The sequence below is a fragment of the Rattus norvegicus genome, chromosome 1 (assembly GCF_021556685.1).
Source record: "Rattus norvegicus strain SHRSP/BbbUtx chromosome 1, alternate assembly SHRSP_T2T, whole genome shotgun sequence".
In the NCBI taxonomy this organism is placed as follows: domain Eukaryota; kingdom Metazoa; phylum Chordata; class Mammalia; order Rodentia; family Muridae; genus Rattus; species Rattus norvegicus.
Window position 1 is genome coordinate 165,057,947 of NC_141534.1, and position 14,373 is coordinate 165,072,319.

Sequence of the window (14,373 nt, forward strand, 5' to 3'; positions counted from 1 at the left end):
ACATGCCTTGTGCCTTTAAGGCCAGAAGACAGTGTTGGATCCCTGAAACCGGAGTTATAGATGGTTCTGAGCTAGGTGCTGGAGATTCACCCCAGGTCCTCTGCAAAGAGCAGTCAGTGCTTTTAACTGCTGAGCTGTCTCTCCAACCTCCAACACATTTAACCTAAAGACAATCGTTTAGGCTTGTAGTCCTCGAACATATATGCAGATGAAACACTTGTACATATAAAACTTAAAAATAAGTGAAATATTTTTAAAAATTATTTATGGCGGGGGACAAGTCCTGAGGTCAAAGGCCAACTTGCAAAAGTTGGCTTTCTCCTTCCGCCATGCGGGGCCAGGGGACTGAACTCATGTCATCAGGTTTGGAAGCAAGTCCCTTTATATGCTGAGTCAGGGTTTCTGTTATATCGTCTACTGCAACTTTAAATTTTCTGTGTAGCTGAGGGAGGCATTGAACTCTGATCCTTCTGCTTCACTTCCAATGTTGCCATCACAGCTATGCACTGCCACATCTGCTTGGATTTTATTTAGTTTTTTGGTTTTTGTTTTTTTTGAAATGTGAATGCTCTTTCTGGATGTACAACTACACACCAGAGGGGCATTGGATCTCTTTGTAGACAGTCCCTAGCTACCATGTGGTTGCTGAGAATTGAACTCAGGACCTCAGGAAGAACAGTCAGTGTTGGAAACCTCTGAGCCATCTCATCAGCCCCCTTTGTTATTTTTAAAGACTCTCCCTTGGTAGCACTATCTGACCTTGAACTCTGTCTCCTGACTCAGCCTCTCAAGTGCTAGCCTGGCAGGTGTGTACCACCACACCCTGGCAATGATGCTTAACTTTTGTAGAACTCCCACACTGCTTTTCAAAGCACTGAGATAGTCCACACTGGAGTGGGGACCCCTATCCATGTCCCTGTCTTTAGCAGGTAAAAGAGTCACAGTGCCTCTCTAGCCTGGACTCTGACCCTTCTCTGTGTGAGTGGCTCAGTACTTGTAAGTGGCTTATGGGGTCAGAGGCTGTCCACGTGGGCCTTAATGGCTGCCAGGGAGAGGTGGACCTGGTGTTCCTTGAAGGTTAGGGATTGGAAGGCTTACTCAGAGAGGAAGCTTTGAGTCACCCGAAGGTTCCATGCTTTTTTCACCTGGAAAGCCAACGGCATTGGATAAACTACAAGTTCACAACACTGGGCCCCTGGGACCCAAAAGTGAACTGTTATCAGGGGTCCTGCTCATTGGAGCCCCAGTACCCCAACAGCTGTCCTCATCTCTGAGTGCTTGAGGTAGATGTGTGTGTCAGGGACTTCCATGTCTCTCAGGAGCTTCCAGAGTCTCCCTCCCACATCATAACCACCTTTGAGGAATTAATTTCACCTTACCGGAAACCCAAGGGCACTTCCTCCCACCTATCCCAACAAGGTTCCAAGTTCCTCCCAATTCTGTTGTCTTAGAACCTTCCTCTTCTTCCTCCTATAGGTGGGGCTTCCTGCTTACCATGTTCCCCCTCTCCCCTGTCCTTCCTTCTGCTCAGCTTATCCCCCTACCTCAGCAGTCAAGGACCATAGGTAAATGGGTAAATCTCTACTCAGTCTTCCCTCTGCTTACAAGTCTGGAGGGCGAGAATGAAGAACAAGGATGGCATTTTGAAAACTGATGTCATTGTGTCGTGGGAGCATTGAGATGTGATATCATCTGTGTTCGTGGGAGCACTGAGGTCTGATGTCATTGTGTTTGTGGGAGCACTGAGGTCTGATGTCATTGTGTTTGTGGGAGCACTGAGGTCTGATGTCATTGTGTTTGTGGGAGCACTGAGGTCTGATGTCATTGTGTTCGTGGGAGCACTGAGGTCTGATGTCACTGTGTTGTGGGAGCATTGAGATGTGATATCATCTGTGTTCGTGGGAGCACTGAGGTCTGATGTCATTGTGTTTGTGGGAGCACTCAGGTCTGATGTCATTGTGTTCGTGGGAGCACTGAGGTCTGATGTCATTGTGTTCGTGGGAGCACTGAGGTCTGATGTCATTGTGTTTGTGGGAGCACTGAGGTCTGATGTCATTGTGTTCGTGGGAGCACTGAGGTCTGATGTCATTGTGTTCGTGGGAGCACTGAGGTCTGATGTCATTGTGTTCGTGGGAGCACTGAGGTCTGATGTCATTGTGTTCGTGGGAGCACTGAGGTCTGATGTCATTGTGTTCGTGGGAGCACTGAGGTCTGATGTCATTGTGTTCGTGGGAGCACTGAGGTCAATCTGGAAAGACGCCTCTTGCACTGAGCTGTTGGTTATTCACAGGTGGGTGGGGTACAAGCTTGGGGGGAGGGGCAGCCTACAGCAGCCAGCATTAGTCTGAAATGACTGTCCCAGGGTGAAGAGGGCCTTACTCTCAGAAGACATTGTTAGGATGTTGATTTAATGCGGAAAGATTGGCAGTTCCTCAAGTGCTATAGGGCAAAGGGAGGGCCAGTCCAGTAGCAGTTCAGACACTATAAAGATAACAGACAACCAAATTGCTGTCTGTCTCCTCTTGGAAGCTGCAGGCTGGCCACTGGCCTCTGCTGCTCTCTGCTCAGAGGGTGAGTGACCAGCAGGGATAGGGACTGGGCAGAGCTCAGGAGGCGGCAGGAGGCAGGGGACTTAGTCCCTGATGCTCTGTAGACCCCTTTGATCTTGAAGAAGTCTCCTCTCTTCCTGGACATCAGCCCTCACCCTAGCCACATGGAGATCATAACAGTTGGTAATTACTGTTTCTGGGGACAAGAATCCAATGAAGCAGAGGGTTAGCTGTGACTTGACGACATGCTGTCTCTAGACATTAATTTACATATTTAAAGACATCTTAAAACGTATTACTGCTTCTGTCTTCTCATACTCAGTCCGAAGTACATTTGGTTTCTATTATACTGACGTTTTACAATGTTTTGTTTTGTTTTTGGAGACTTGCTCTGTAACTCAGGCTGGCCTAGACCTTAGGTAATCCTCCTGCCTCAGCTCAAGCACTGGGATTACAAAGCATGAGTTTGTGACAAGCCTGGGCATGTGGGTGTCAAGGACGTCCATGTCCCTTCCATGGAACAACAGGCAATAGGGCAAGACCCTGTCTCAAAACACTGAAATAAACAAATGAAACCCAAACAAAGCGACATCCACAAAGCAATAGCTTTCCTGGATGTCTTGATACAGAAACTACATTGATTTTGCATCTAGAAATGGGTGTGTTTTCTTAACTAATTTAATCCGTTTTCTATCTGTGAGGGGTCTCTGTGCAGCCTAATAGTTCTCGAGAAGGTATTCTGCCCCCTGGAGGAATGTTTCAGAATATGTAGAGAAAATTTTTGATATGCTCAAGCTATACTTATTTTAACATGCTTAAATTTTTGTTTAAATTTTATATGAAATTAAGTAATGTACTGATTTTTTTTAAAAAGTATGATTAGATCGTGTAAGAACTTTATTCCAGGACTGGGGACAGGGTGACATCCTTATAGAAAGACCTAGAAAAGCAGCACTTGGAATTCCAGGGCAGGAGAACAGGAATTCAGGGCCATTCGCAACTATACAGCCAATTGTGGTCAAGCCTGGGCTTCGTGAGATCATGTCTTAAATAAAAAATGGATAAATACATATTTTAAAAAGAGGAACTTAATTTGATTTAGCTGTAAACTTCTGAGGATTAAAAAAATAAAATAAAACGGTTTATGTACCTGGGTGAGTTCATGAGATCACGTGAATACAGGGGTACCTAGTGATCCCCCAAAGCCAGAAGACAGCATTGAATCCCAGGGACAGGAATTGATTTTGAGACACCATGTGGTTTCTGGGAACTGAACCCTGGTCTTCTGCAGGAGCAGTAAGACCTCTTAAGCATGGAGCCACCACTCCTGTCCCTTCTAAGACAAAACGAGGCAAAAACAAAACCCAAAAACCCCTCACACCTTTATTTCTGTGTATCTGCTGTCTGGATAAATGAACTCATGTCGTTAGGCTTGGCAGCAAGTGTCTTTAACTGCTGAGCCATCTTTCCAGCCCTAACTTCTGAGACTTTAAAAAATAATTTTGGGGGCTGGTTATGGTGGAGCCGGTTTATAATCTAGGAATTGGAAGCTGGTGGCAGAAAAAAAAATTAGTATTTCAAAGCCTTTCTCAACTCAGTACGAGTTCCAGGCAAGCCTACCTAGGTTTTCTCCTTTTGCGACCGGGTCTTGCAGTGGTTTCAGCCCAGGCCCAGAACTTGGTACCCGGTGCCTCAACTTCCAGAGGGCTGTGGGATTTGGCAGGTATCACACCCTTCTAGGGGTTATCAATTTCACATAGGATATTTGGCTCTATCGCCGTGAGTCAGGAACATCTTTTTCCAACTCCTGAGGTCCTTAGGATATCAGAGTATGCTAGGCTTTTCAAAGAAAGTCAGGGCACCCAAGGGTGGCCACTCCCTGAGAGTTCTGAGTGCAGAATGAGGGCGGGTGACACGAGGTATGATCCAGCTCCCCAGCCGCTAGTCTAACGATGCCCGGTGCTCCATGCCTTTCAGGATGCCAGTTGGAATTGGACACCCTGAAACCTTAGATCAGTCGGCCAGCCTAGCGCCAACAAGGAGAGACGGGCCGTGGGTCAGAGGCGCCCCCTGGCGGCACATAAGCCAGGAGGCGGCATCCAACGTGCTTGATCTTCCAGGTGACTTCAGGTGAGGCTGGAGGGAGAAGAGATTCCCCTAGACCCAGTGGCCTTTCCTGTTCTTGACATGAGCGGCCAGGCCCCAGAGTCACATGGCAGACCTAGATCTGCTGCCTTTCTCACATTCCTAAACACGGAATGCCAGAATTGTAATACCTTCCCCTGTCCCCCCACCCCCAAATGGAGACAACCTTCTGCCAGGGAACTGAGAACAAGGCACTAAAGCAGGAAATCCAGGATTAATAATGCTCAATTGTTTGAGATCAGAGCTGGTATCAGGACTGTCTGTTGAGGAAACAGCATGCCTGTCGCGAGTTCATTTCCTCCATTTATTGTTGTTTATCCCACACATATGTGTGTGTGGCACCATGGGAGACAGCACTAATGGTCCTCCAAGGATGTCCATGCCCCCATCTAAACTAGGTTACATTTAAACGACGTGATGAGCTATAATAGACCTAGTGATCTCGCTTTACAACATGAAGATAATAGCTGGGCGTGAAGACAAACCTGCAGCCCACCCTTTGGGAGGTAAAGGCAGGAGGTTCCGGAATTCAAAACCATGCTTATCTCCCCAACAAGTTTCAGAGCAGCTTGAGCAAACAAACAGATGGTAAGCGAAGCCTGGGCTAACAAGTGGACCCAGGGTTTAGTTCCAGGGAAGGAGGTGTGGATGGAGGAGAAGAATCAGCAAGAAATGTGGCTGTAGGGAAAGGTAGCGTTGCTGGTTTTGAAGGTAAAGGACCCCTCTCTCCCTCTAGAAGCTAGGGAATGGGAGCGGAGAGCTCTCCCCTGTGGAATACTTAGGAAAGAAAGCAGTTTTACCAACACCTTGCCTTAGCCTAGTGAGACAACACCTTGATGCTAGCCTAGTGAGACCTGTGTTGTCAGAGAACTACAGGCCAAGTGGGCTTATTCCTAGGCTTCGAAAGTTAATGAGAATTTGTTATAGCAGCAACAGGAAACTAATACAATATTCTCACAGACATACTCCACACCATCGGGACAGGTGGCCACTGCCCACTCAAGCACGCACTTCCTAAAGCATTGGAGAGGCAAGTGTAGCTACTGCCCGTAAGGGCCTTTGCTTTTTACTGGCCTCACCAGAGTCCTGGAACATGGCGGAAGCGAGGCTACCAGACACCCTTTTAGTTCTGAGTGTAAACTGACGTCTGGGAGCTCTACTCATTAGTGGAGCAAACAGTGGAGATGACCATTTATAATTGCGCTTCTTTTGACAGCTGACATTGATCTTGGCCACCATGCCTCTCTTGCTGCCCACAAGGGCACGAATGGAGGACAGAAGACAGATGCCCTGGAAGACTGGTGTGTGAGGAGGAACAGATAGATATTCCCAGCCCAGAGATCTTGGAGTCGACTTAAAACAAGAAAAATACCACCTACATGTCTGAAGCCACCCCTGACCAATAGGACCAGAACCCCTGAAGATGAGGCTAGGACCTAGGTACACTAGGATATACTGTTTTCCAGATCTGTCCTCTGGGTGACATCAGTGTGCATCGGAGATCATTTCCCCTCTGGCCTCGGGAGACCCTGCATCCTGTCTGTGGCTACACTGCAGCGCCGGGTCGTGCAGCGCCTTCCACATGAGCAGCATCTCATAAGGCGCGAAGCGGTGCACCAGCAGCAGCTCGCGGTAGATGCAGGGGTCAAAGGATGAGCGTTTCGTACCGGGCAGCTGCACGCCAAAGGGCCGGATGCCTTCGTGGTTGCTGGGTGCCAGGCCGGCCTGCTGCAGACACATGCCCATGTAGGCGTCGTCGATGGGGAAAACCGGGACATGGTGTGAGGCTGTGCGCAGGTCCTGGGCTGTGCGGCGGGACAGAAGGAAGCCGCCGCCGCTGCAGTACACAGGGTAGACTGTGCCCGGGAAGAGCTGTCGGGGCACGAAGTACTTGCTCCAGCTTTCGCGGATGGGCACAGAACCAGCCATAAGCTGTCCGGTGAAGAGGTGGCGGTCGGGCGACTGCACCTCCAGGAAGTGCAGCACGTTGGCCGTGTGCACGAAGACGTCGTCGTCGCAGCTGAGCAGGAAGCTCATGCCCGGGCAGTGCTCCTCTGTCCAGTCGAGCAGGTGCAGGTGCTTGAGTGTGAGGTTGAGGAAGGTATCCTTGAAGTCCCACTGCAGCATGTCGCCGTGCTCGCGCGCCTCCAGGCTCAGCAGATCGGCCAGCTGAGGCTCGCGGGCCGCCTCCTCCGGAGAGGAGGTCCCCACCAGGAAGAGGCGACGCACCTGCCGGCCGCTGTAGCTGCGCTCCTGGCCCCAGGTGCGCCGGATCAGCTCGCGCCGCTCGTAGTGCGCAGGCGACGACTTCACCGCCAGCAACAGGAAGACGCCGCGGGGCCCCACGCATTTGTGCGGCGCGTCCCACAGCTGCGGGAAGCGGCGGCAGTGGCGGTAGCGCAGGAAATCTTGGATCCTAGCGGGCAACTCCTGGAAGCCATCCAGGAGGTCCACAGAGACGTTGGCCGCGCAGGGGGGCGCCGGGAGGAGCGGCAAACGCAGCACCGCAGTTGCAGAAGACCAGGGAGTGACCACGGAACCGTTGGCTTTCTCCCGCATGGGCTCCTGGAGGAGCCACTGGTTCAGCACCACGAAAGTCATACCCACTAGAAGGAAAGCCAGTGTCTTGGGAGTCTTGGACCTGCGACTGCAGGGCAAAGCCATCTGGGGGGCTGGGGAGTGGGAGGCAGGAGTCACAGATGAGCCAGGAATCTTTTATACGAATGGAATCCTTCTTTATCCCCATCAGGTCCCTCCCGGTATTTGGATTAGGCCTGTAGGCTCTCAGCACATGAGAAGGAAGAGGCAGGAGGATTCAGATTTCAGGTCATCCTTCCATACATAGGGAGCTCAAGGTCAAAACAGGTTACATGAGACCTTGCTTTAAAAACCAAACAACCAACCAAACAATGACAACCAAGTCAACTAACCAACCGAAAAACCCAACCCAACCAAACCAAACCAAAGGGCCTGGTTCAGTTGGTATAATATCATCTAGCATGAAGAAGGTCCTGGTTTGTGTATCCCTCACTATGGTGGCTCAAATCTATAATCCCAGCATTCAGGGAGGCTGCGGCAGGAGAATAACTGAACTAAAGCAGAACAAGGGATGGGGGTGGGGAGGGGTCCAAGTTTCTGGAGACAGTGAGCATCTTAGGTCTCCCACAGTTGAGAGTGTTTCATAGGTGTGTTTGTCACGGCTGACGTATAACCCCCTAGATGCCAGACACAGGATGACAGACACATGTCCAGAGTCAGTCTCCACCTTGCTGTGATTTCCATCCAGCCCTTTCTCTGTCAGCGGTACCACCATTTCTTTACCCCTTCCTGTCTGTCTCTGTCCAGCTGGATCCAGCACTGGCTGGGAGGACAATATTGGGGGGCAAACACTGCTTGCTTGGGTTAAGGTTCGGATTCTGATAGACTCTCTGCAGCTGACTAACGGGGCATGAGGCCAGGGCGTGAACTAAAGGACATTTCCTGGTCACTGCTTGAAACTGCACCACAAGGGAGCCAGTCAGACCTCTGGTCCTGATGTTCTCGTCTACAATGAAGGATTACATTACTGTTCTCCAGGGGTGTGGTGAGAATTGTGTAGCCTGTGGCCATTGGGTGATATTGGCTTATGACTCTTTGGCGTCCTCCTCTCCACATGCTTCTGTGTCTGCTTGTTGCAACTGGTTATTTTCCAAGCCTTTCTTGCAAGTAGCCTGCTCATATGTCCTCTGACCTTGCCAAAAAAATTCCGATCTTTAATCCTCTCTCTACTTAGTTGTGCATGTCGGCACTGTCCTGTAGCAGTTACTCTTTTTCCTATGTGCATTTACCGTGTAATCAAGGATTATACAGAGCCCATGCTAGCCTCAAACTATAGTCTAGGATGATGACCTTTAACTCCTGATTCTCTCCTGTTCTGGCTAGTTTTTATGTCAACTTGACATAAGCTAGTGTTTAGCAAATTTGGGCCAGTAATTTTATTTCAATTTCCTTTCTTTCTTCCTCCCCTCCTCAATGCTTCTACTCTCTGTCCCTCCCTTTTTCCTTCCTTATCTCCTCCTCCCCCATTTCTTCTGACAAGGTCTTATGTACTCTAGCCTGGCCTTCAAAGATATCCTTGAACTTCTGATCCCCCTGCCTCTACCTCCCGGGTGCTGGAATTACAGGAATATGTCACAATGCCTAGAGTGTGTGGAGCTGGTAATAGCACTCACTGCTTCATACATGCTGGGCAAGCACTCGGCCAACAGGGCTACACTGGCGGCCTATAAAGACTTTGTCAGTGAATACAATGGATAAAATAGGGATGAACATTGGACCTGAGTCTCAGCTCTTTCCGTGGGTTAGTTATCTCCCTGGGTTTGATTTCCTCCCTGAAAAACATAACATCTCTCAGTGATCATACAAGTGATAAAAGATTTATGGTGGTTAAACTATTATATTTTAGGTTTACTTTTATTTTTTTGAGACTGGCTGGCCTGAAACTCACAAAGAGCTAGGATTGAAGGCTTGCACCACCAAGCTCTGGTTATTTTAGCTTTTTAAAAACAGGATTTTATATGGTTTAGGTTCGTTTTGAACTTCTGACCTCCCTGCCTTAACACCTCCCTAGTGATGGGGTTATAGGCACCTTCTGTCCTCATCTTAAAGCATAACTTAAAAGCATTTCTCTAAATCAGCTGTGATGGGTGGTCATGGCCTGCAGTCCAGCATTCAGGATGGAGACTGAGACACACTGAACTATACAGAACACACCTGCTTTATGAGTAGTTTGTTGTTTTGGGTTTTTTTTTTTCGGAGCTGGGGACGGAGTTGTTTGTTTTTAAATGCGTGTTTTCAATTCTTTGAGTAGAGTCATTTCTAGAAAGGAAAATTCTCTCAATCTTAATGCATCAGTCAATTTGGTTTCAAAGAAGAGAACATTTATTTTGGTAAGTCTCAAGAACCTGGAGCGTAGCCAACTTTCAGTGTAAAAAGAGGGAAATTCTGTGGGGAAGGGCACGGCCCTTTCCGAGGGCGGAGCTGGCTCGCTCTGTGTGTAAGATGTACAACCTCTGACTTGGCTGTAACTTGAAGTGTCTTCTCTTTGGTCCTTTCGGCTGTACCTCTCTTTTCTAAACCACTCTTCCAGTTGCCTGGAGCCCCTACGCCTAAAGCTCTGCTGGTCTCCACGGACCCGGCTCCCTTGCTCAGCTCCCGTACCAGCTCCTACAGGCCACCTCCTGGTAAGTCCAGGTCAACAGATCTGTCTCTTTGGCACCGTGGCAACTGAACTTGGATGAAAGAAGGCAGTGGGTCTCTAGAGCCTTTACCTGTGGGATTGGGCAGGTTGTCTCAGTAGCTCATACTGTGAGTTGATGCGACTAAGTACCTAGAAACACTTCTGCCACAGGTTAAGAGGCACAGTAAATAGTGCTCTTAGTGCGACTAGGTGCGCCCGCATGGAGCCAGGCTACCACCCTCTGAAGGACTCCATCCTTCACTGGGTCTTTGTGCTCCTTGGGCTGCAGCTCACTGCTTATTGCTCTACACTTGTGATAAGTTCTCTCTGCTCTGAGTTTACCCTCTTCCTTCCTAAGAACTACTTTAGCTAGTTCCTCCTTTGGCTTGCGACCCAGATGGCAGGGCTACCCCGCCCCGCAGCAGCATGCCAGTGTTCCTGGGATGGGGGCGGGGGTAGTATTTGAGTAGAGGACATGATAGGCAAAGCAACTTTTGCTATCTCTTGCTGTCTGGTGTCTCCCCAGCTCTCCATGAACCCTTGGGGCTGCATGGACTATGCAGTTTTCTACTCTAAGAAGAGAGTGGGGTGGGGGTTGGGGATTTAGCTCAGTGGTAGAGCGCTTGCCTAGGAAGCGCAAGGCCCTGGGTTCGGTCCCCAGCTCCGAAAAAAAAGAACAAAAAAAAAAAAAAGAAGAGAGTGGGGGTGAAAGGAGAATAAATTAATTCCCCAAAAGAATAACCCTGAGATTTGGCAAGATGTTTCAGTAGACAACCCTGCTGTTGCCAGGACTTACATGGTAAAATGCCTGCAAGTTGTCCTATGACCTCCATGTTCTCTCTCTCTCTCCTTCCCTTCCTCCCTCCCTCCTTTCCTGCTCGCTGTCTCTCTTTTTCTCTCACACACAAATATATTTTTCTCAATAAGAAGATACTACCCACCCGGTCTTACCTTGTGTGTTTGAGAGAGGAGAATCGGGCCTGTGCTATCCCAGACCAGGACAACCCTTGCTACACACTGGGTTCCACCCCTTCAACAGTAGGTTAGTTTAGTATTCTTGCATTTGACCAATCCAGGCCATCACTCCTCCTCCTCAGGGATAGGGTGAAGGTAACCATAAGCTTCCTCAGTCTGTGCAACTGCTTGCATTTGCAGATCAAACTTGGATGTTGCCTCCTCTGGGAGACCATTCTTTGAATGCTCTACCCGGCTTTGCTGATAGAATGGACAACTCATCTTAATGCTTTCTGTCACAATTGGAGATTCCTGCTAGATTAGAACCACTCTGGGTGTAGGAGCTGCTGGTGACACAAACCGTTCTTTAAAGTCTTTATAAGTTGCATATAGGGGCTTGGGAACTCGCTCAGTGAAGTGCTTGCTATGTAAATGGGAAGGCCTGAGTTTTGACCTCTAGAACCTGTAGAATGCCAGGCACAGTGGTGCATACCTGTAACCCCAGCTCTGGAGAGACAGAGACAAGAGCAAATGGGGCCATGCTGGCCAGATCCAGGTTAATAGCGAGAGACTCCATCTCAAAAATTAATGGGGAAAGTGAGGGAGAATGACACTTGATTTTGACCTCTGGTATGCACATATACACATGCATAAAAATGACATTAGAGTATACTGATATTGAGAGTAGGGGTACTGGAACCTAGGGCCTTGTGTACACCAAATGTGTGCTATACTACTGAGCTTCCCTCCCCCTGCCCCTAGTTTTAACTTGATTCTTTGAAACATTTCTCCAAGCCCTGAGTACTCTGAATTTGGCAAGTGGTAAAGAGTCTTCAGTGCTTCTGAAAGTACTCAGGACAGATATTAATTAGATGTAGTCCTAGCCCTCAAGGAACTCAGCATGTCTTGGGAGATGGAAACCATCTGCAAAATGAAAATAAATCATAGGGCATGAGTAGAATGGCAAAGGAAGATAGAGGAAGGGCACCGGAGTGAGCCCAGAAGACTTCACATGCTTTTGTCAGGTGGAGAGCCTAATGCAGATGGCCACAGTCAATATTTCTCAATATTCTGTGGTTTGACTCAAGGTTCTTAAGCTGGACCCACTAGCTTCTTCTTGTGGCCATCATTCTGTGAGTGATAAGCCAAGGGCTGGCCCAGCTGAACTGCATGGCATAGTGACCTCAGGGTGTCATAAGAACATCCCAGATGAAAGGGGCAGAGAGTTCCACTGATCACACTGAGGTCTGAAGATGGTAATGGGTTCCCACAGCAGACAAGGAGTGGGGAGGAGGAGGAGGAAGAGGAGGAAGAGGAGGAGGAGGAGGAAGAGGAGGAGGAGGAGGAAGAGGAAGAGGAGGAGGAAGAAGAAGAGGAGGAGGAAGAAGAGGAGGAGGAAGAAGAGGAGGAGGAGGGCGGCACTGGGCAGGGGAACATGCCTATGAGGTCCTCTAACTATACCATGGGGAATTATTAGGCCTGAAGATAGACAGTTGAGAGGGTTGGGGAGAAGAGTCTTGCATCTCTTATTTGGACTTATACTTGATTCTATGAATTATTTGCAAGTCCTTATTTATCTTTGTGAATCTGCTGTCACAGCCTACACTGGAAGCAAGGACCAGGAGAAGAGGACAATGCCTAGTTCAGAGGCCTAAATAGGTAGGGGCTCTTAGAGTAGAGTAGAGTAGTGGGCATCTCCATGGCTTGGTGGCTTACTGGAAGGTCTGTGGGAACGTTCACTTCTCAGGCTCCTAGTTCTTCTTACCTAGAGGGTCTGTGAGGGTCTGCATGAGATGAGTGAAGGGTGGGAGTAAGGGGAGTGTGGAGAGGCAGACTGAGGAGGGAGGGGCAGAGCAAAGGTTTCTAATGGGCTGTGTCTAGGTTAGGGAAGACTGAATGAAGACTTACTAGAAACTTCATGAAAGGGTGAAGTTCTGAAGGGACTGAGCAGGACCAGTCTCCAGGAGGGATTTAACCACATTCCTCTCCTGGACTGGGTGGGGCCCACCATTTTTGAGGCCATAGCTGGGTAGCTGACTGGATTTGAACCCATTTTCTGTAAGCCCCCCAAAAACTCACCATAAATGTCTTCTGTGAAATTTGAGAGTAAGTTGAGGAGGGGAGAAGGATTCCTAGGGGTGAGGTTACTAGAATACAAAGAAGACTTTAAGATGAACAGTTATGACCTCTCCAAGAAGTTTCTGGAGGGTCAGAACTGATACAGGGAAGGATGTAGGAAAGCGTACCTTTGCACACTGTTGAGTATGCACTGTTCAGAAGGGTTATTAAAGCAAGTTCAACTCTTTCTTAGCCTTTTCCTTTATAGCAGGTGGTGTAAAAGGCTTGGTCTGTTGTCTATTCTGCCACACCTTAGTGTGAAAGGCCGGAGAGTAATAAGAGCCTTACTTGTCACTTCTTCCAATACAAACAGGTTTTGTGGGCACAGGCCAGCCCTTGCTGTTTGTTTTGGGCCTCAGATCAGTGAGAGGGAACTGGGAGAGAGGCTGATTCTTTGTGTCTGCCCAGCAATTATGAGGTACTCAACAGTCCCGGGCCAGGCAATCTTATGATGAGGATGTTGTTTAGAAGCCACTACTGGGTTTATGCTACAGAGTGCCAACCCTACATTTAACAGCCATAGAATCTAAATATTAGTTAAGTGGCTTGGCCACAATTACACAGCTCTTCAGGGGAGGACCAGGATCCTACCCCAGGTTTTCACATACACAGCAAGGAAATGATGTATCTGGCAGAGGATGACCTGACAAAATTAATGCCCAGCTGTGCTAACCTGATTATGCCAACCCTGTAGCTAGCTCTGTTGACAGCTATATCCTACTCAGCCAGTGGGCCTCTCCAGGCTTTCTTTGACACGGCCGGCATCTCTGTGGGTAGGTTGAGGGTCTGTTGACTTTCATTGACCTGTGTCGATCTGTGTCTCTGAGACCTGGGATCTGAGAACCTGAGAGAATGGGACCAACTACAGTCTAATGCTGTAGACAACCTTATCTCAGGGTCAATGTGCTTTTACACACGAATGTAACAAAGAAAGCAGTGATCCAAGGAACTCTGGTTGAGTTCAGAAAAACCATGACCAGAAAAACATGCAAATAAACACCAGTACACACATACTAAATATTAATAGAGCAGCCCTTTCCTAGAACTTTCTCAAGACAGACCAATTTAAACACAGCTGGCTGTAGATGATAAACACTGTAGATGATGTCTGGGAGAGCAAGCAGAAGGTCATATCCAGATTCAAGGTGCAGGGAGAACACTGAAAGCTAAAGTATTGGCTCAGGACCGCCAAGGCCAAGTTCTCAGCACTAAGGAGACTTATTTGCCCCAGAGGGACAGAGGGTAGGGTTAAGGGACAAAGACAGGGGATAGAGTAGAGGGAGACAGGGAAGGGAACAAAGGAGGGGAAATAAGGGCACGGGAGAGGGGGAGGGGTATTTGTCCTGGAGTGGGACAAAGGACTGCCTCTGGATAGAGAGCAGACAGACG

The 14,373-nt window shown here is 48.7% G+C and overlaps 1 protein-coding gene across 1 annotated transcript; it reads right to left on the minus strand.

Moving 5' to 3' along the window:
- Positions 1-4,984: 4,984 nt before the first annotated feature.
- B3gnt6 (UDP-GlcNAc:betaGal beta-1,3-N-acetylglucosaminyltransferase 6) lies at positions 4,985-10,926 on the minus strand. The gene is given in 2 exon segments (NM_001106211.2): positions 4,985-7,366; positions 10,864-10,926. A coding segment is annotated over 1 exon segment (1,179 nt). The 5' UTR covers positions 7,359-7,366; positions 10,864-10,926; the 3' UTR covers positions 4,985-6,179.
- Positions 10,927-14,373: the final 3,447 nt, after the last annotated feature.